Source organism: Saccopteryx bilineata, chromosome 2, assembly GCF_036850765.1.
Source record: "Saccopteryx bilineata isolate mSacBil1 chromosome 2, mSacBil1_pri_phased_curated, whole genome shotgun sequence".
In the NCBI taxonomy this organism is placed as follows: Eukaryota; Metazoa; Chordata; class Mammalia; order Chiroptera; family Emballonuridae; genus Saccopteryx; species Saccopteryx bilineata.
The window spans coordinates 138,268,509-138,292,345 of NC_089491.1; the positions used below are offsets into that span (position 1 = coordinate 138,268,509).

The 23,837-nt window shown below is 39.3% G+C and overlaps 1 protein-coding gene across 1 annotated transcript in view; it reads right to left on the bottom strand.

Annotated features, from left to right (window-relative positions):
* The window catches only part of OVCH1 (ovochymase 1), an 86,932-nt gene that overhangs the window by 10,194 nt on the left and 52,901 nt on the right, over positions 1–23,837 (bottom strand). The window contains 3 exon segments of the mRNA XM_066254394.1: positions 14,752–14,898; positions 18,850–18,923; positions 18,925–19,011. Coding sequence (XP_066110491.1) covers positions 14,752–14,898; positions 18,850–18,923; positions 18,925–19,011 — 308 coding nt within the window.

The window sequence follows — 23,837 nt, forward strand, 5'->3', positions numbered from 1 at the left end:
AGAAAAAATACAGTCATACACCACAAAACAATATCTTGGTCAATGACAAACTATATATATGATAGTGCTCCCATAAGATTATCATGAAGTTGAAAAAGTCACTGAGTGACATTGTAGCTATCCTAACATGGTAGTACAATGTATTATTTACATATTTGTGGTGATGCTAGTGTAAACAAATCCACTGTGTTGCCTGTGGTATAAAAGTATAGCGCATACAATTATAGTAGTAGGCTGTACCATCTCGGTTTGTCTAAGTAAAATCAATGATGTTTGCACAAAGACAAAATTGCCTAATGACACATTTCTCAGACTGCATCCTTGTCATTAAGCAGGGAGCATGACCTAAAATCATACAACCCACCAAAACCTAATTATAAGAGAATTGGATTAGATTAATACAAGTAAGAAGATTGACTCAATAATCAAAAATATCCTAACAAAGAAAAGCCCAGGACCAGATGGCTTCACTGATGAAATCTATTAAACTTTTAAAGAATGAACACCAATCTTTCTCAAACTCTTCAAAACAAAAAAAAAACTGAAGAGGAGATAATAATCCCAAGCTCATTTTATGAGGCCAGCATTACCCTGTGACCCAAAACAGATAGGGACACTATGAGAAAAGAAAGTCACAGGCCAGTATCCCAGATGACATAGACTTAAAAATCTGCAACAAAATACAGGCAGTCCCTGACTTATGATGGCCTGATTTATAATTTTTGACTTTATGATAGTTCAGAAACAATAAGCACTGAGTAAAAACTATTCTTTGAATTTTAATATTTTCCTCAGCTACCAAAATGCAGTATGACACTCTCTCTACTGATGCTGGGCAGTGGCAGTGACATAATTTTGCCTAACTGTAGGCTACTGTTAATGTCTTAGCACATTTAACATACCTTATGCTAAGCCAGTGGTTCTCAAAGTGTGCGCCAGGGTGCACTGGTGCACCCTAGAAGATTTCCAGGTGCACCCTATGGTATTCCAGAGAAATATGTGCCTATTGGGGACCAAAAATCCAACAGAGTTTTGGGAGTTTAGATTTTTGGGAGACAGAGGTGTGGGGAATTGGCTGTAAGCTGACAGTCTGCCCAACCCCCCACCTCACTTGCCTGATTAGGTTGCAAAAGGCTGTTAAACTGTGGTGCTGGATTGTTTACACTACCCCCCATGTGCCTCCAAAAGACTGGAGGCAAGTTTCTTCTATCCTTTGTTTGGTGTAAAGTTAAGATGATATGTATGGTGGAGGTTTTGGATGATTAAACATAAGAAATTGTCCCTTGAAGCCTTTCAGATTTCTATAAAAGAAGAATATGTGGCAATATCTTAAAAAATTTGAACATTTTACTACAATTTTCAACATCCTATTTATGGAAATTAGGATTTTTTTACCCTCAACACAATTAAGAGTAAAAAGAGAGGAATTCTTCAATGTATTGACGAGAAAATGAGAGTTTGCCTTTAAAATATATGCCCAAACATTGAAGAAATCGCTAGGACACATCAGGCTCATGTTTCTTATAAACACAAGAATGAAAGAACTTAACACATTTGAGCGAGGACCTACCGAATTGACTAAATCTTACTAAAAATGTATCTATATATATGAAAAGATAACTTTTTTGTCATTTTTAATTTTTTAACCCCTCTTTATTATGAATTCTAAAAAGCATAGCTCAAAAAATGTAACATAGGGGATCAGAAGATGGCAGCGGAGTAGGCGGATGCACAGACGCCCAGCTCTCAACACCAAACTGGAATACAAATCAATTTAGAAAAAATCAGCATGAAAAACCAACACTGAACTGCAAGAACAGCTCTCAAAAACCAAGGAGCAAAGAGGAAGCCACAATAATCCTGGTAAGGAGTGCCTGAATCTCCTCTGCTTACAGGAACAGAAGGAGGGGGGTGAGGCTGAGAACCCAGAGAGGATTTCACAGAGGAAAAAGAGCAGAAACTACTGCTCACAGCCACTTACCTGGCGACCAGGGAGCAAGGTGGGTTGAAAAGACCAGCTTATCTCCCAAGTGGAAAAGACAGGGAGAGGGACAGACTGTGAGGGGCTAAGTATGCAAGAAACGAAATAAAAAAGCTGACTCATTCGTGCTGGAGGCAGCCATAGCTGGGGGAGGGACTGAACCTTTCACAAAACAGAGCTGAAGTGCTTCCGGATCAGAGATCTCCGGACATCTATCCAGCTCCAATCAGCACAACAAGACACAGCTGAAAACAAGAAGTGGGGAGGAGGGGCAGTAACTCAGGTCTCCATGGAGATCTGAGATACACCTCCCCCTACTGAAGCTGAGAAAAAACCCTGCCCCCAGTGAGATTAGTTGGTGGAAGAGACCTTCAGCGTCTCAGGTTACACCCACAGCATTCCTGGATACAGTTTCAAGGAAGCCCCCTGCTGAGATCAGTTAACAAGACTATCACCTATTAAGAAAACAAACAAATCAAGACTTCAAAGCTGCCCAAATCCTAAAGTGGATTACAAATAATAGCTGATACCAACCCACGAAGACCTAAAAATAACACAACTGAAAACTGGAGGCAGACAACACCAAGCCTAGACTCAATCAACTCTACAAATAAAAAAATAAAAAAAAGAAGATGAGAAGACAAAGGAGTGCAATCCAAATGAAACCACAAGAGACACCTTCAAGAGATGAACTGAGTGATATGGAAATAATCAAACTTCCAGATGCGGAGTTCAAAATAATGATTGTAAGGATGCTTAGGGATCTTAGAACAACAATGGAGGGGCAGTTTGAAAACCTAAATAAAGAAATAGCAAGTATAAAAAAGAATCAGTTGGAGACGACAAATACAATATCAGAAATAAAGACCACAATGGAAGGAATTAAAAACAGGATAGATAGAGCAGAGGATCGAATCAGCGAGTTAGAAGACAACTGGAATGAAGGCATGAAAGCAGAGAAGAAAAGAGAAAAAAGACTCAAAAAGTCAGAGGAAACTCTTAGAGAGCTCTGTGACAACATGAAGAGAAATAACATCCACATCATAGGGGTTCCTGAAGAAGAAGAAAAAGAACAAGGGATAGAGACTTTGTTCAATCATATCATAGCTGAAAACTTCCCTAAATTAATGCAAGAGAATCTCTCACAAATCCAAGAAGCACAGAGGACTCCATTAAAGAGAAACCCAAAGAAACCTACACCAAGACACATCATAATTAAAATACCAAAGCTAAGCGATAAAGAGAAAATATTAAAAGCTGCAAGAGAAAAAAAAGTTATCACCTACAAAGGAGCCCCCATAAGGATGACATCTGACTTCTCAACAGAAACACTTGAGGCCAGAAGGGAATGGCAAGAAATATTCAAAGTAATGCAGAACAAGAACCTACAACCAAGACTACTTTATCCAGCAAGGCTATCGTTTAAAATTGAAGGAGAAATAAAAAGCTTCCCAGACAAAAAACAACTCAAGGAATTCATTACAACCAAACCAATGCTGCAGGAAATATTAAGGGGCCTGGTGTAAACAGATAAAGTGGGAAAAGAATACAGAAAAAAAAAAAAAGGAATACACCTTTAAAGAAGAAAATGGCAATAAACAACTACATATCAATAATAACCTTAAATGTAAATGGATTAAATGATCCAATCAAAAGACATAGGGTAGCTGCGTGGATAAGAAAACAGGACCCGTACATATGTTGTCTACAAGAGACACACCTTAGAACAAAAGACACACACAGATTGAAGGTAAAAGGATGGAAAAAAATGTTTCATGCAAATGGAAATGAAAAAAAAGCTGGGGTAGCAATACTTATATCAGACAAATTGGACTTTAAAACAAAGGATATAGTAAGAGATAAAGAAGGCCACTACATAATGATAAAGGGAGTAATCCAACAGGAAGATATAACTATTATAAATATCTATGCACCTAATATAGGAGCACCCAAATATATAAAACAGACTTTGATGGATTTAAAGGGCGAGATCAACAGCAATACTATAATAGTAGGGGATTTCAATACCCCACTAACATCACTAGATAGATTCTCAAGAAAGAAAATTAACAAAGAAACAACAGACTTATTGGAAACACTAGATCAACTCGATTTAATAGATATCTTCATAACCTTTCACCCTAAGGCAGCAGAATATACATTCTTTTCAAGTGCTCATGGTACATTCTCTAGGATAGACCACATGTTAGGGCACAAAAGTGCTCTCAACAAATTTAAGAAGACTGAAATCATATCAAGCACTTTCTCCGATCACAACGGCATGAAACTAGAAATGAATCACAGCAGAAAAGCTCAAAAATTCTCAAACACATGGAAACTAAATAGCAGGTTGTTAAATAATGAATGGATTAAGAATGAGATCAAAGAAGAAATAAAGAAATTCCTAGAAACGAATGACAATGAGCATACAACAACTCAAAATTTATGGGACACAGCGAAAGCAGTGCTGAGAGGGAAGTTCTTAGCACTACAGGCACACTTTCAGAAGCTAGAAAAAGCTCAAATAAACAACTTAACCCTGCATCTAAAAGAATTAGAAAAAGAACAGCAAGTAAAGCCCAAATGTAGTAGAAGGAAGGAAATAATAAAGATCAGAGCAGAAATAAATGACATAGAGGCTAAAGAAACAATACAGAAGATCAATGAAACTAGGAGCTGGTTCTTTGAAAAGGTAAACAAGATTGATGAACCTTTAAGTAGACTCACCAAGAAAAAGAGAGAGAGGACTCAAATAAATAAAATTAGAAATGAGAGAGGAGAAATAACAACTGACACAACAGAAATACAAAATATTGTAAGAAAATACTATGAAGAACTGTATGCCAAAAAACTAGACAACCTAGATGAAATGGACAAATTCCTTGAAACATACAATCTTCCAAAAATCAATCTGGAAGAATCAGAAAACTTAAACAGACCGATTACACCAAAGGAGATCGAAACAGTTATCAAAAAACTCCCAACAAAGAAAAGTCCGGGGCCCGATGGCTTCACAACGTAATTCTACCAAATATTCAAAGAAGAACTAACTCCTATCCTTCTCAAACTATTTAAAAAAATTCAAGAGGAAGGAAGACTTCCAAACTCCTTTTATGAGGCGAGCATAATTCTGATTCCAAAACCAGGCAAAGACAACACAAAGAAAGAAAATTATAGGCCAATATTTCTGATGAATACAGATGCTAAAATCCTCAACAAAATATTAGCAAACCGGATCCAACAATATATAGAAAAAATCATACACCATGATCAAGTGGGATTTATTCTGGGGAGGCAAGGCTGGTACAATATTCGTAAATCAATCAATGTGATTCATCACATAAACAAAAAAAAAAGAGAAAAACCATATGATAATTTCAATAGATGCAGAAAAAGCATTTGATAAAATCCAGCACCCATTCATGATCAAAACTCTCAGCAAAGTGGGAATACAGGGAACATACCTCAACATGATAAAAGCCATCTATGAGAAACCCACAGCCAACATCATACTCAATGGGCAAAAATTAAAAGCAATACCCTTAAGATCAGGAACAAGGCAAGGGTGCCCCCTTTCACCACTCTTATTTAACATAGTCCTGGAAGTCCTAGCCACAGCAATCAGACAAGAAGAAGAAATAAAAGGCATTCAAGTTGGAAAAGAAGAAGTAAAACTATCATTATTTGCAGATGATATGATATTGTATATAGAAAACCCTAAAGTCTCAGTCAAAAAACTACTGGACCTGATAAATAAATTCAGCAAAGTTGCAGGATTTAAAATCAATACTCAGAAATCAGAAGCATTTTTATACACCAACAATGAACAGTCAGAAAGAGAAATTAAGGAAACAATCCCCTTCACAATTACAACCAAAAAAATAAAGTACCTAGGAGTAAATTTAACCAAGGAGACTAAAGACTTGTACTCGGAAAATTACAAAACATTGATAAAAGAAATCAAGGAAGATACAAACAAGTGGAAGCATATACCGTGCTCATGGTTAGGAAGAATAAACATCATTAAAATGTCTATATTACCCAAAGCAATTTATAAATTCAATGCAATACCAATTAAAATACCAATGACATACTTCAAAGATATAGAACACATATTCCAAAAATTTATATGGAACCAAAAAAGGACACGAATAGCCTCAGCAATCTTAAAAAAGAAGAATAAAGTGGGAGGTATCACACTTCCTGATATCAAGTTATACTACAAGTCCATTGTGCTCAAAACAGCCTGGTACTGGCATAAGAACAGGCATACAGATCAATGGAACAGAACAGAGAACCCAGAAATAAACCCACAGTTTTATGGACAACTGATATTTGACAAAGGAGGTAAGGAAATACAATGGAGTAAAGATAGCCTCTTTAACAAATGGTGTTGGGAAAATTGGACAGCTACCTGCAAAAAAATGAAACTAGATCACCAGCTTACACCACTCACAAAAATAAACTCAAAATGGATAAAAGACTTGAATGTAGGCCGTGAAACCATAAGCATCTTAGAAGAAAACATAGGCAGTAAACTCTCCGACATCTCTCGGAGCAATATATTTGCTGATTTATCTCCACGGGGAAGTGAAATAAAAGACAGGATAAACAAATGGGACTATATCAAACTAAAAAGCTTTTGCACAGCTAAAGACAACAAGAACAGAATAAAAAGACAAACTACACAATGGGAGAACATATTTGACAATACGTCTGATAAGGGGTTAATAACCAAAATTTATAAAGAACTTGCAAAACTCAACACCAGGAAGACAAACAACCCAATCCAAAAATGGGCAAAAGAGATGAATAGACACTTCTCCAAAGAGGACATACAGATGGCCAATAGGCATATGAAAAAATGCTCAACATCACTAATCATTAGAGAAATGCAAATTAAAACCACAATGAGATATCACCTTACACCAGTCAGAATGGCGCTTATCAACAAAACAACACAGAATAAGTGCTGGCGAGGATGTGGAGAAAAGGGAACCCTCCTGCACTGCTGGTGGGAATGCAGACTGGTGCAGCCACTGTGGAAAACAGTATGGAGATTCCTCAAAAAACTGAAAATCGAACTGCCTTTTGACCCAGCTATCCCACTTTTAGGAATATACCCCAAGGACACCATAGAAGGGCTCGAAAAGGAGAAATGCACCCGCATGTTTGTGGCAGCATTGTTCACAATAGCGAAGATCTGGAAACAGCCCAAGTGTCCGTCAGAGGACGAGTGGATTAAAAAACTTTGGTACATATATACTATGGAATACTACTCAGCCATAAGAAATGATGACATCGGATCATTTACAATAACATGGATGGACCTTGATAACATTATACGGAGTGAAATAAGTAAATCAGAAAAAAAAAACTGAGATGAATCCATACATAGAAGGGACATAAAAATGAGACTCAGAGACATGAACAAGAATGTGATGGCAACAGGGGCGGGGGGTTGGGGGAGGGGGGATGGGGTGAAGAAGGAGAGAGGGGTTAGGGGAGGGGAGGGGCATAAAGAAAACCAGATAGAAGGTGACAGAAGACAATCTAACTTTGCGGGAGGGGTATACAGCACAATCAAATGTCAAAATAATCTAGAGATATTTTCTCTCAACAAATGTACCCTGATTTATCAATGTCACTGCATTAAATTTAATAAAAAAAAAAAAAGAAAAGAAAAAAAAATGTAACATAAAAATGTTTTTTAATGTCAGAATAAATTTAATTTTGTTATATTTATTTTGTTTAATTACCATAAAAGCATGCTTGGACTTTATTTTTTTTCTTTAATATTTGACTTAATTATTATAACATATTTCTCAGAAATTTGTATATAGTGCGCCTACAATTATTTGTAGGATTTTAAATGCTCCCTAACTTCAAAAAGGTCAAGAACCACTGTGCTAAGCTATGATGTTTGGTAAATTAGGTGTATTAAATGCATTTACACTTAATTATATATTCAAGTTACAATGGGTTTATCAGGATATAACGTCAATATGAGTCAAGGAGCATCTGTAGAGCAAACTGAATTCAAAAGGGTCATACACATGATCAAGTGGGATTTATTTCAGTGAGGCTAGGATGGTTCAACATATACAAATCAATAAACATTATATACCACATTAATAGAATGAGAATTAAAAATTATATGATCACGGCCCTAGCCACTTTGCTCAGTGGTAGAGCGTCAGCCTGGCGTGCAGGAGTCCCGGGTTCGATTCCCAGCCAGGGCACACAGGAGAGGCGCCCATCTGCTTCTCCACCCCTCCCCCTCTCCTTCCTCTCTCTCTCTCTCTTCCCCTCCTGCAGCCAAGGCTCCATTGGAGCAAAGTTGGCCTGGGTGCTCAGGATGGCTCTGTGGCCTCTGCCTCAGACGCTAGAATGGCTCTGGTTGCAACAGAGCCACACCCCAGATGGGCAGAGCATTGCCCCCTGGTGGGCATGCTGGGTGGATCCCGGTCGGGCGCATGCAGGAGTCTGTCTGATTGCCTCCCTGTTTCCGGCTTCAGAAAAATACAAAATAAATAAATAAATAAATTATATGATCATATCATTAGTAAAAAAAAAAAAGCATTTAATATCTATTTATGATAAAAAAACTTTCTAACAAATTGGGTATAGACAGATTATACCTCAACATAATAAAAGCTATATATAACTACACACAGCTTAACAGCAAAGGGTTGAAACTATTTCATCTAAGATCAGGAACAAGACAAAAGTGCCCACTCTCACCACTGCTACTCAATACGGTACTGAAAGTCTTAGCCAAAGCAATCAGGGGAGAAAAGGAGTATCCAAATCAAAAAGGAAGAAGTAAAACTACTTGAAGATGATATGAACTTATATATAGAAAATCCTAAAGACTCAACCAAAAAAAAAAAAAAAATCCCAACTTAGAACTAATCAACAAATACAGTGAATTTTTTTTTTTTTTGAAGCTGGAAACGGGGATAGACAGTCAGACAGACTCCCGCATGCCCCCGACCGGGATCCACCCGGCACGCCCACCAGGGGGCGATGCTCTGCCCCTTCGGGGCGTCACTCTGTCGCGACCAGAGCCACTCCAGCGCCTGGGGTAAAGGCCAAGGAGCCATCCCCAGCTCCCGGGTCATCTTTGCTCCAATGGAGCCTCGCTGCGGGAGGGGAAGAGAGAGACAGAGAGGAAGGAGAGGGGAAGGGGTGGAGAAGCAGATGGGCGCCTCTCCTGTGTGCCCTGGCCAGGAATCGAACCCTGGACTTCTGCACGCCAGGCTGACGCTCTACCACTGAGCCAACCGGCCAGGGCCTACAGTGAAGTTTTAAGATACTAAATGAACATGTAGAAATCAATTTGTTTTTATACAATAACAACAAAATATATAATAAGAAAATTTTAAAATCTTATTGTATAATAGCATCAAAGAATACTTAGGAATAAATTTAACCAAGAAGGAGAAAGTTCTCTACTGAAAATAATAAGATTTTGACAAAAAAAAATTGAGAAAGACACAAATAATTGACAAAATAATCCACGTTCATAAAGCAAAAGAATTAGTATTATTAAAATATCTATACTAATGAAAGCCATCTATAGATTTAATACAGTTTATATAAAAAATGTAGTGCCATTATTCACAGAAAAAAAATCCTAAAATTTATATAAAACCACAAAAGATCCTGAATAGCCAAATAATCCTGAGAGAGAACAAAGTTAAAGGCATCATATTTCCTGATTTCAAAACATATTACAAGTCTGTAGTAATCAAAATATTATTGTACTGACATAAAAAATAGACTAATAGAACAATGTGACAGAAGTGTGAGGCCAGAAGAAAGCTTTATATATATGGTCAACTACTATTTGACAAGGGAGCAAAAAGTACTTACTGGGGAAAGAACAATCTCTGCAATAAATGGTGTTGGGAAAACCGGATCACCATATGCAGGGAAAGAATTGACCCCCTATCTTATACCACTTACAAAAATTAGCATGAAATAAGTTAAGACTCACATGCAAGATCTCTAGAAAACAATACAGGGGAAAAGCTTCTTGACATAGGTCTTGGAAATAATTTTGGTCTTGGATATGAAGGCACAAGCACAAACAACAAAAGCAAAAATCAGTAAGTAGGACTATGTCACACCAAAAAGTTTATGCGGACCAGAAGAAATCTCAAAATGAAAAGGCAACTTACAAAATGGGAGAAAATATTTGAAAACCATATATCTGATAAGTAGTTAATATTTAAAATATATATATTTTAAATACCCATACAAATTAACAACAAAAATAATGTAATTAAAATGGGCAGAGGACCTGAATAGACATTTTTCCAAAGAAGACATATAGATAGCCAACACGTACATAAAAAATTTTTCATTAATCATGAGGGAAATGCAAATCAAAACCACTATGAGGTATCTCCTCACACCTGTTAGATTGGCTATCATCAATAAGGCAAAAAGTAAAAAGTGTTAACAAGGGTGCATAGAGAAGGGGAAACTTGCAGACTGTTAGTAGGAGTGTAACTTGATGCAACCACTATAGAAATAGTATAGACAGCCTTCAAAAAAATTTAAAAACAGGTGTGATCTGTGGCAGTGCAGTGGATAAAGTGTCAACCTGGAATGCTAAGGTCACCCGTTCAAAACCCTGGGGTTGTCCGGTCAAGGCACATATGGGAGTTGATGCTTCTTGTTCCCCACTCCCTCTCTTCTCTCTCTCTCTCTCTCTCTTCTCTAAAATGAATAAATAAAAAATATTAAAAATGGAACTACCATATGATCCAGCAATCACACTTCTAGGTGTATACTCAAAGGAAATAAAAACAGGGTATCAAAGAGGTATCTGCATTCCCATTGAAGCATTATTCACAATAGTCAAGATGTGGAAACAATCTATTTTTCTGTCAAAGGATAAATGGTTAAAGATTATGCCATATGTATATATATATAATTTATATTATTAAACCATGAGAAGGAAGGAAATCCTGTTATTTGCAACAACTGGGCCCTAAGGACACAATGCTAAGTAAAAAGACAGCCAGAGAAAGATAAATACTGTATGATATCACTCATAGGTAAAATCTTTAAAAAGAAACAAAAAAGCTGAAATCTTAGAAGCAGATAGTAGAATGATGGTTACCAGGGATTAGGAGTGGAGAAATGGTCAAAGGATACCAACTTCCAGTTATGAAATTAACATGTTCTGGAAATCTAATGTAGAGTATGGTGACTATACTTAACAATACTGTATTTTTTACTTAGCCATTTCTAAGAGAGTAGATCGTAAGCGTTCTCAGCACAAGAAAGAAATGGTAATTATGTGAGGTGATGAAGATTTTAACTAACACTACTGTGTTAATTATTTCACAATATATGTGTTAAGTCATCACATTGAACATTTTTAAAATATATTTTTTAATGTTTATTGTATTGATTTCGGGGGGGGGGGGAGGGAGAGAGGTAGAAAGAGACTGGAACATCAATCTGCTCCTTTTCGTGCCCTGACTGGGGATCGAACCAGCAACTTCCATGCTTTGGGACAATGCTCTAACCAACTAAGCCATCTGGCCAGGGGACATTGAATATCTTAAACTTATACAATGTTGTATGTCAATTAAATGTCAGCCCCTTCCATTCTTTTCAACACAAATGCTTTTAGGACCAAACTAAATTCTTAATTTGTCTTCCTATGACATAAACTGAGCTGATGACAATTTGATATACCTGTTTATTTTACATGAAAAATTTTACAGAATAAATCCTAAATTGGGACTAAAAAGATAGATTTCCTAGACTTAATGTAAACAATTAACACTCTTTCTAGGCCTATTTTTTTTCCATGTAAAATAAGATTATACTTTAAACTCTCTTCCAGTTTGAAAATAGTCTGACATGTCAAGTCTGATGACTTCTTATTAAATCACTTACTCTTTCAGTACCAACACATGCCCAATATAGAATTTTTTAGGGAATTATAAACATTCCTTGATACAGAAAGAGCCTGTCTAATTTCTTTTAATGCCTATAAGGGGCCTAGTATATGGTTTTCAATAAACAAATGGTATCTATTAATTATTAAAAAATAATATTCAGTGCCTATTGTGAGCTAGTCATTCTGAGAAAAATGGAGTATAAACAAATGAGATGGTGATAATAGCTACAAAGAAAATACTCGGAGTGAAATGTAGAGACTATGGGCAAGTGTATAAGTGTGCCTATACATGCATGTGTGCATATGCAGTTTCAATACCATTTTAGTTGATACATGAAGGATGAGAAGAAGCCAGATTTTCAAAACCCAGAGAGCCTGACCAGGTGGTGGCGCAGTGAATAGAGTGTTGAACTGGGATGCGGAAGACCCAGGTTCAAAACCCTGAGGTCACAGGGTTGAGTGCAGGCTCACCAGCTGGAGTGTGGGGTTGCTGGCTTGAGCGGGAGATCATAGATGTGACCCCATGGTCGCTAGTTTGAGCCCAAAGGTCACTGGCTTGAGCCCAAGGTCACTGGCTTGAGCCCAAGGTCACTGGCTTGAGTAAGGGGTCACTCGCTCTGCTGTAGCTCTCTGGTCAAGGCACATATGAGAAAGCAATTCATGAACAACTAAGATGCTGCAACAAAGAATTGATGCTTTTCATCTCTCTCTCTCTTCCTTTTTGTCCCTCTCTCTGATTCTGTCTCTGTTAAAAAAAAAAAAAAAGAACTTTCAATTAAAAAAAGAATACCCAGAGGGAGAGTATTTATATAGAATTGATATCTGGGCTCAGGGTCCAAGCTGGGCAAGTATGTGGCAAGTTGGGAGGTCAGTGGAGCTGAAATAGAGTAAGCAAAAGATGAAAGGTATGAAATCGATTGGAAAAGTCAGCAGGAACAGGACATACATCATTCTGTGACAACAGGGATCCATTTGCAGGTCAAAGAATTTGACATTTAAAAAAAATCTAAAACCTGAATTGTGTTTGAGAAAAGAACCACAGGAATTCTACATTGCATATCAGAAATTCTCATGCCTCTGCATTCCAAAATTATTTCACCTTCCTGAGTGAGAAATTACATCAGCAGGTCCATTACCGCTGCGCGCACACAGGAGGGTAAAAATCAGCTGCTAGAGTCCATTTTTATCAAAGCAAGTTTCTAAAGTCACTCTTTTGTAAATGATATCTAGCCACATTTACTAGTCAGAATCTCACCCCCCTCCCAGAATCTCTTCCTTCCTTTGTATGAGCTGTAAATTTGGTCATGCTGCAGCCAAAGTGACGCTGGATGTAGTAGGAGAAAGTGCCAATGGAGATTTCAATATGTGCGTCATCTCTCGCATGAACCTAATTCCCTCCAATCTTTGCTCTCTTGATACAGATTAAGATTGTCCCGCACTGTTACATGCTCTCAAACATGACAGAGAGAGTAGAGCCATCTGTGATAGTCTTAATTCAAAGCAGAGAGAAAACCATCCCACAAAAGGGGAAGAACAAATGCACTAATTTAGAGTACTTTTCCCTTTGATTCTTATAATATAATTCTATGTCATCTAGCAGACCTGAGTGCCCTTCCCATATTCCTCAGATCTTTGGATCTTCATCCTGGCTCTGTGACTGAGGGCTATTTCTGTGCTTCACCCATTCATGAAGCAGGCAGTGTTTGCCCTGTAGCCCTTGAACTATGACCTCGGGGAAGTAGTGTATATAAATCCCAGTCTCTCATCCCTCAGAAGGGATCAATGTTTAGTGTGTTTTGCATCACTGCCAGAGTTTTGCTGCAGGACGAAGCTCAGTCTCTCACTGTGGCAGTTGAGTTAAGAGCACGTCCTAGGTTGGCTTTCCTTCCCTGTCATACCTCCTTCTCGCTTTCCTACTAGTGATATCTGCACTTCCTGAACAGACTATTGAACTGGAGTACTTATCACATGTCTGCTTTTACAGAATGCAAAGTAAGATAAACAACACATAACAGAATTTGAGTAGTGCTCCATGTCGTGAAAGGCTTTAGGTGCAATACATTTATCTTCTCTGTTAAGAAGAGACCTCCTTCCTTCTCTCTTCATGGAAAGACTTTTATTCAGACTAGTGCCCAGTTTTCTCTCCATAGAGGTGACATCAGTTGGTTCATGTTTCTTGATTGGGGTGTGTGGTGGGGATAACAGAAAGCAGTAAAGACTGGAGATTCTTTCTACCCTCTCCACTCTGGACCAGTATGAAATGATAAATCTGGGGAGGTATGTCTACCCTGAAGACCACAGCTTTCCTTTAGGTGGGCTGCTCAAAACCAGACTAGATATTGAAGGTGGGTTACGGACTGTTAGAAACCCTTTTATTTTCATGTGTGGAGGAAAATCAAGTGTGAGTACACTGGATATTAAATAACAATTTAAAACAATTACACCCAACTCTGGAATAGGATACACTAATTTGGAATCTTTATTTGCTTGTTCCTCTTTTCCCAAAGCTTTAAACATATCTGAAAGCATCTTCACACCGGCAGGCCCATTTAGTGGCACTGCCATCTCCTACCGTCTGGTGGCTCCTCTCCGTACCCACCTGCTCTTCTGGCTGTAGGCTGTTTCCACCTACTCTCTGCCATCTCAGCAAGTTTGGATAAAGTAACTCACCCTTCCTGTTGTCCTACTGGCCCTCAGGTGAGAGGATGTGGCGTGATGCTATGAAACACAGGCTAAGAGAGTTGTCTGTGATTGTGAGAGTAGTCTCTTCCAGTGTAAGAGATTCTCCAGCAGATGACAACCTTCTATCTTCCTCTGCAAAAACATAATTGTTTCACCTGACAGCGGTCTTTCCCCCCAGTCGCTGCAAAGCCAGCACAGAGCATCTTCTCTGTGACCCCTCCTGGGTGCACAGATGAAGTGTGTTTGCAGATCTCTCTTTCTAACACAGGCACTTGAATCTGCTGTAAGTGACTTGTCAGGCCACCACCTAATTAAGAAACAGATTCAGAAAGAGAGCTTAATAATGAAGTAAGCAAGAAGTTATGTTAATAATATATACTTAAGTTCAGACTTGCTCTGCATCAACATAATTGCAATTGCAATCAGTTTTGCCTGAACTGATGTAGAATATTGAATAGAAATATATAAATATCTCATGCAGGGTGTCTTCATTTCTGATGTGACATCTTTGTAAGAGAAACACATTGGCAGGAAAACAAGACCAAAAACATTTTCTTTTAGCTTATTTACAATTTAAATTTTGGTGTTTCAAATATTGCTATATAAGAATTCAGAAAGAGAAATTCAACAAAATATGAACTGGTGGTATACATAATTGATATGATTATATATGTATACATATAAATATAGTCTGTAAATATCAATATATATTGTAAATATGTGATAGCACTATGTTTTTATGATTCTCTGATATAAACCAAAATTGTAGTCCTCTTTCCCCCTCTCTTGTCACTGTAACCTAACCTCAACTCCAATTTAAAATGACACTAATAATGAACACTAAAGAATTTCTTCACATAATTGACCCTCAGTCAGGCCTGTATTAACATGTATTCTGCATAACTAGATTCATGACATTAAAAAATTAAGTTTACTATACTGCTCACAAAAATTAGGGGATATTTCAAAACAAATATGAAATGATAAAAAAAAGAATCATTTGATTTTTTTATTAAAAAAGAACATCAGAAAAGCAAATGACAAGTCAAAGAAAGTTGTTTGATTATGCAAATGAGATGCAAAAACATCTTTTATTTCATTGATGAAAATGCACTATACAAAAAGTACTGGAGTATCTACATGCTCCCTGATCCCCTAATTTTTGTGAGCAGTGTACCTTATAGTTGTATACTTTTTTGGATAAAGTAAAAATTACCACCTGACCAGGTGGTGGCACAGTGGATAGAGCGTCAGACTGGGATGCAGAGGACCCAGGTTCGAGACTCCGAGGTCGCCAGCTTGAGCATGGGCTCATCTGGTTTGAGCAAAAGCTCACCTGCTTGGACCTAGGGTCACTGGTTCGAGCAAGGGGTTACTTGGTCTGCTGAAGGCCCATGGTCAAGGCACATATGAGAATGCAATCAATGAACATCTAAGGTGTCGCAATGCGCAATGAAAAACTAATGATTGATGCTTCTCATCTCTCCGTTCCTGTCTGTCTGTCTCTGTCTATCCCTCTCTCTGACTCTCTCTCTGTCTCTGTAAAAAAAAAATAAATAAATAAAATTACTTTGAATGTACATAGTACCTTAATATTTTTACCAGTTATTAATTTTTTTATTAACTTTAAAATAGTACCTTAATATTTATAGAGCCTTTTACTCCAACCTAATAACACCACAGCACTGTGATGTGGGCTATCCCACTGACCTTACACATGACAAAGTCACAGCTCTTAAAACCGAATTTCTCAGCACCTGTGAACTAGGAATCCAGCCTAGGTCTGACTCCAAATCTTGTGTTCTTTTTGATGTATGACTCTAACACATAAGTAATTTAATGTATTTAAGCTCCTCTTTTCCAGGACCATCCCATCGGTGCTGCTTACCATGCCTCAGAATCGAGAGCCGCTTTACCCTGATGGAAAGACTGGATTTGTCTTTGCTGAGACTGTCACCACCCCCAGTCTGGTGGTCATGGAGTTGGCGATGGCTGAGGTGTTAGCGAATGGGCGGATTTAATCAAGGGCTTCAAAGTCAGTCAATCATATTTTCTATTTAATGTAGATAAACTTCTAGCCATGGGGTTGGGGGAAGTGCTGAATTAGACAGAGATCTGCCTCCCAGAGTTTCCCGCTTGAAGGGATGAGATGTAGAAAATGATCACATAAAATAATGTCAAGAGCCTTTACATGTGATGGGATGATAGAAGCGGCAGCACAGAAGGTAAGTGCTGGAAGAACAATTCTGCTGTGGCCAACGGCCTGCAAGGGGGAGCTGCAGCTGAGCTGGGCACGGCATGAAGAGGAGGCAGTGGGGGGCCTAGAATCAGGGCATTCCAAGTGGGACAAAACAAAGTGCAGAGCTTCAGGACACAGGATAAGTGTGATGTTTGAGAGAAAGGAAGAAGCCTACAATGCCTGAGGGACAAAGAAGGACATAAAGGTGGAGGGTGAAGTGGAGGCTAAATCACATAGAGCCCACGTTAGGCTGGCTGAAGGTTCAAGGGTTATCAGCGGAGCTGAGGTTGATTTTAAATTCTACCCTTGATATTCAGTAGTCATGGAATATTAGTAAGTTTTGTACAGCTTTGGGCCATAACCTCCTCATCTGCAAAGGAGAGGAAAAAGATCTCATATGGTGGTTGCAAAGACTTTTGGACAATGCAGCTTGAGTGCAGGCAGCACGGTAGCTGTGCACGTGGATACTGTGTGCAAAGATAAACCCCTCCTCCTTCCAGCTCACAAATCTTATATAAATAAAAAAAAATGTTGATGTTCATTTGTTCAAAATCTTAAATCTCTGAAAGTTCTTCACCGATTGCTTTGAAATTTTGACACAAGGTTGCATTTGAATATGTGCATATTTTTATATACCTACTATTATACAGATGTCACACCTAACACCTGTGACAGGTAAAAACATGCTTTTTTTTGAAAAACTTTGCCATCTGTTGGACTTAAAGCAACACATGCTCTCACATGGACAATTATATGTTGCATGATCTAGAGTTGGCAAATCAGACAATCTCTATATTGGTACAGACAATGGAACAACAAAAAATATTGTATGCCCACAAGCATTGTGAAATTAAACATATTACAAATGTACGCTTTCTCTTTTCTTTCTTTTCCATTTAACCAGACTGAGCCAGAGCAATGCATGGCCAGGTTCAGCTAGTGCCAAATAAATGACACAGAAATAGAAGGAAACTGTAAAAGAAAATGATCTTATACAATGGAAAGAAGTACAATGCAAACATTGACCCATTCAGTTTATTCAGTGTTTTATGATGATTTAAGAACTCCATAATCTAGCCCAGCAGTCAGCAAAGCACAGGCAACGGGCCAACTCCATGTCAATACCACCACCCCTTGATGCCTGGGTCTATATAGAACCATCCAGGAACTAACAATGGTCTGTGCATTTTTTTTGTATTTCTTTTTTGTATTTTTCTGAAGCTAGAAACGGGGAGAGACAGTCAGACAGACTCCCGCATGCGCCCGACCGGGATCCACCTGGCACTCCCACCAGGGGCGCTGCTCTGCCCACCAGGGGGCGATGCTCTGCCCCTCCAGGGCGTCTCTCTGCCGTGACCAGAGCCACTCTAGCGCCTGGGGCAGAGGCCAAGGAGCCATCCCCAGCACCCGGGCCATCTTTCCTCCAATGGAGCCTTGGCTGCAGGAGGGGAAGAGAGAGACAGAGAGGAAGGAGGGGGGGGTGGAGAAGCAAATGGGCACTTCTCCTATGTGCCCTGGCTGGGAATTGAACCCGGGTCCCCCGCATGCCAGGCTGACGCTCTACCCCTGAGCCAACTGGCCAGGGCCGGTCTGTGCATTTTTAAGTGGTTGAAAAAAATCCAAATAGGAATATTTTGTGACACAATATATTATGTGAAATTTAAATGTTATGAATGATATTTTATTGGAACACAGCCACATCCATTGTACTACATATGGTCTGTGACTGCTTTGTGCTACAGTGGCAGAGTTCTGCAGTGTGACAGAGACCATATGGCCTGCAAAGCCTAAAAAATTTATGTGACCCTTTGCAGATCTAGCCTTATTATCATTAGTCACCCTGAAGGGAGAACATAAAACAGCTCATTCTCTAATCTGATCACCTATTACAACTAAATAAAATGTGGTTTCTATCTTTTGGGAGTAAGACAGGCTAAAGCAGATACTGCTTTATATCATTTCCATGGCAAATTTTCATAATCAGCAACCTGAAAGTTTATGCAAATGTAAAATGTTAACCTTCACTAACATGTCCCCATCTAGTCACAGCACAGGTCTCAGAGGAAAACAGGGGAGACACTCCGTGCTGCACGAGAGCAGAGTATTAGGGCTACCTCCAAGTCATAGCTCAATCTGTCAGAATCTTCCCGCACCACGATGTGCTTTGCCTTTCTTATCTGTATCAGTGGCATGTGATAGAATTACAAGATTAAGTCAATGAGTCAAACTACTTCCTTGAATAATGGTCCAAAATAAGTCTTAAATCTCTACATTTCCAAATATTAGCAAAGAAGATAATCCTGTACTAATTTAAAAAAATTTTTTTTAGAGAGAGAGAGGAAGGGGGAGAGAAAAAGAGAGAAGATGTTGATTAATTGTTCCACTTATTTATGCATTCATTGGTTGATTCTTGTATGCTCCCTGACTGGGGATCAAACCTGCAACCTTTGCATATCAGGACAAAGCTCTAACCACCTGCCCTGTCCAACCATGGTGACTTTGTACGAAATTTAAAGGGTGATCCCTGTGTATAATTTGTAAGAGGCCATGACCCACTTTCTGAGTGGCAGTCCCGCGGAAACCAGACTAGGCGGGACTGTGCACATTCATCTGAATCTGCACTTCCTGACCAACATCACCTCACTCTCTGATTAAAACATGATCTCAAACTGTATCTTTAAATGTCATATAAATTATAAATGTTAGAGGCACTAAGAAATGAAGACCAAATTACATAATTTTGCTAAAGTCTTTGGCACAGGACAACACTCAGAGTGCAGGGGAAATGACCTTGGCAAATATTTCTCACCTGCTCAGTCAATTCTTTTTTTTAATAATAAATAAATTTTTATTAATTTTAATGGGGTGACATCAATAAATCAGGGTACATATATTCAAAGAAAACATGTCCAGGTTATCTTGTCATTCAATTCTGTTGCATACCCATCACCCAAAGTCAGATTGTCCTCCCTCACTTTCTATCTAGTTTTCTTTGTGCCCCTCCCACTCCCACTCCCCCTTTTCCTCCTTCCCTCCCCCGCCCCCCGTAACCACCACACTTTTGTCTATGACTCTTAGTCTCGTTTTTATGTCCCACCAATGTATGGAATCCTGAAGTTCTTGGTTTTTTCTGATTTACTTATTTGACTCCGTATAATGTTCTCAAGATCACACCATTTTGTTGTAAGTGATCTGATGTCATCATTTCTTATGGCTGAATAGTATACCATGGTATATATGTGCCACATCTTCTTTATCCAGTCTTCTATTTTTTTTTTACAGTGATTAAAGCCTTTAAGCAAACTCTTGGCCAATACAGCAAGAATCCATAAAAGAGTAGTGTCCTTAACATGTTCGCCAAGTCCAAGTTGGCCCCAACTTCTTGTCAAATCCCTGAAAAATGCAACCCAACACCAGTTCAGTCTGTTAGGAGCTGTCACAAGGAGCAGGAGTCCAGGAAAAGTCCACATTCAGTCCGCATGGCACTGAAATTGTTGTCACAATTCTATACTTTGCAGCTCACGTCCAAGTCCCAATGACCACTGCTTCTAGCTGGTAATGCTTCAGGTAGACTGGAAAAGCCATCTGCAGCATGTGTGGAGATGGAGCTTCTGTTCCCCTCTGCCTGGAGAGATGAGACCAGGGTGCTTTTCCCTGGAGCTCTGCGACTGTGGTGTGGTAAAGAGAACCTTGGGATACACTAAGCTGGTGGCAAAGGTAGATTCATAATAGAAGTTGGCAAAAGGGGGAAAGAGAGCTCTAGATTAGGAGTAGGTCCCAGCCTGAAATATGAGTGGGGAATTGAGATAGGAGGAATAAAGGTAACACTATATACTAAACAAAGCAGCAGAAAATAGGACTATCAACACCCACAACAGAGATCTTCAAGGGAAGAATAAAAAACCTGACTATTCAGGCAAGACATATATAGTTAAGTGGCCTTTGTGCGAATGAGATCAGTTTACCTGCTTCTTGGAAGAAATACCCTAGGGTCGCCCCCAGTGTCGTAGATGTGGCTGATGGCCCTGGGCACCTTCAGCCTTCAGTGGCAAACCCCAGCTTTCTGGGCAAGGTTAGGTCATAGGTGGCTGGAGCAGGGCTGGAAGAGACTGAACCCTCCCTTAGAGGAGCGAGGGGAAAGCCTACCTTCCAGTGTCCCTGTTTCCTCACAGCAGAGGCATGTAAGTCTGGCAGGCTTTAGTTCAATGACCTTCCTTTCCACTATTGAAGCAGGACCCAGATGGCATCCTATGAGACCCCTTTGGGGTGTTGGAGCCTTTAAGGGCATATCCTAAAAGCTGGTAGTTCCCCTGATCTCTATCAGGCTTTTTCTGCCTCTTGGTATCTTAAAAGCCATGCTCAGAAGATCTCGCTGAGGGGTTTGAGGATCCCCATCCACCTATATAAATCTTTTCCATATATCTAGAGCTATTTGGAAAAAGACAAAACAGTGTTATTAGCTGGATCAAATAAAGAAGGTAGTAGTTTGCAGGAGAAAATGATTTTGCATCTCCCGTTCATCAGCATTCATTCCTAGGTCCTGGTCAGTTTGCTCAGTGGTAGAGCATCGGCCTGGCGTGCAGGAGTCCCAGGTTTGATTCCCAGCCAGGGAACACAAGGAGAAGCGCCCATCTGCTTCTCCACCCTTCCCCCTCTCTTTCCTCTCTGTCTCTCTTCTCCTCTCCCGCAGCCAAGGCTCCATTGGAGCAAAGTTGGCCCAGGCGATGAGGATGGCTCTGTGGCCTCTGCCTCAGGCGCTAGAATGGCTCTGGTTGCAACAGAGCAACACCCCAGATGGGCAGAGCATCTCCCCCAGTAGGCGTGCTGGGTGGATCCCGGTCAGGCACATGCGGGAGTCTGTCTGACTGCCTCTCCATCTCCAACCCCAGAAAAATACAAAAAAAGAAAAAAAAAGAGAAAAAAATGGCATTCTCTTGTGCTAAAGCTCCAGGGAGCAAGGAGTGAGCTTGAGTATGTCCTATAAAACGTGGAACTCTATGTTGACATACAAGTCTTTGAAGAAGGAGGAACTGCTGAAATAGTTCATCAGCAGTTGTCCCTAAGACAGCAGTCTTTATAGTGGAAACACCATAAGTAAATATTTGTTGTCTGTATATAGATTAAAGGGGGAATATGGCAAATGCTGAAAAGCCATAATAATGGCATATAATTCTAGACTTTGAGCTGATTTTAAGTTGACTGTTTCAGTATAAAGTTGTCCATTGATTTGCAAGAGCGATTTGCCATTTAGTGGAAGTTTCCCAGAGCCATTGTTGTTGATCCTTTGAAAAAAGGAACAACAATAACTTTGAGGTTCAAAACTTATAAACTGTAAGGGTCGCCTATGCCCCCTGATAATCCAGGAGGCAACAAGATCAAAATATGGAAGTGTATTCCATGGGCTATTAGATGGTTCAATGTGCCCAAGCTGTAGCTGCTCTTGTACCAATTGAGCAGCTGCCCTAAATTTCTCCTGAGAAAGAGGCTGTTGGTCTACCCATACAGGATTATTTGATTTCCAAGTAATTGGGTCTGCACAATGTATTATTGAGGTAGCAGGAGCTACCAAGGCGCCTATGCTAAATTTTGATATCCTAATCCACACCTTCTGGTATTGGATGCCGCTTCTATGGGGGTGAGAATTCCTCGCTGTTCTTTCCCTAGTCCCTTAGTGGGCAAAAATCCCCGATCAAGCATCTGAGTACTGAATAAACCATTAGGACTGACAAGCAACGCTCCCATATTTTTCAAAACATCTCTACCCCACAAATTAACTGGCCACCCAGGGAGTACATAAGGATTAAAAAATCCATAATGACCTTCTTAATCTTCCCAATGTAGAAAACTAGAACTTTGTTGAGGGATTTACTCTGCCCTATACCTTGTAATTCTGTGGCTGCAGCATGAGTGGGCCAGGAAGGAGGTCAATGTAGCATAGCAATAACAGATACATCAGCTCCAGTATCTAAAAGTCCTTTAAATTTATGCTCATGAATTGGTAGTTCCATTTCAGGGCGTTCCTGACCTTTTTTTTTTTTAATCTAATTGGCAAAATCAGAGGAGCCACCTCACCAATTTGCTTGGGGCCCCTTTTGCAGGATGTGGCCTGAGAAGCAGAATTAACATCCTTATACTATTCTTCTAACTGCCTGAATTAGCCGTGAGACACATTCTTTTTTTTAAATTATTAATTTTAATGGGGTGACATTGATAAAATTGTCTTTCATCACCTTCTAACTGGTTTTCTTTGTGCCACTGCCCTCCCCCAACCCCCTTCCTCTCCTCCCCCCACCCTGTAACCCCAACACTGTTTGTCCATGTCTCTGAGTCTCATTTTTATGTCCCACCTATGTATGGAATCATATAGTTCTTAGTTTTTTCTGATTTACTTATTTTGCTCAGTATAATGTTATCAAGGTCCATCCATGTTGATGTAAAAGATCCGATGTCATCATTTCTTATGGCTGAATAGTATTCCATAGTATATATATACCAAAGCTTTTTAATCCACTCGTCCTCTGACAGACACTTGGGCTGTTTCCAGATCTTCGCTATTGTGAACAATGCTGCCATAAACATGGGGGTGCATTTCTTCTTTTCAAACAGAGCTATGGTGTTCTTGGGGTATATTCCTAACAGTGGTATAGCTGGGTCAAAAGGCAGTTTGATTTTTAATTTCTTGAGGAATCTCCATACTGTTTTCCACAGTGGCTGCACCAGTCTGCATTCCCACCAGCAGTGCAGGAGGGTTCCCTTTTCTCCACATCCTCGCCAGCACTTATTCTGTGTTGTTTTATTGATGAGCGCCATTCTGACTGGTGTGAGGTGATATCTCATTGTGGTATTAATTTGCATTTTTCTAATAATTAGTGATGTTGAACATTTTTTCATATGCTTATTGGCCATCTGTATGTCCTCATTGAAGAAGTGTCTATTTATTTCTTTTGCCCATTTTTGGATTGGATTGTTTGTCTTCCTGGTATTAAGTTTTACAAGTTCTTTATAAA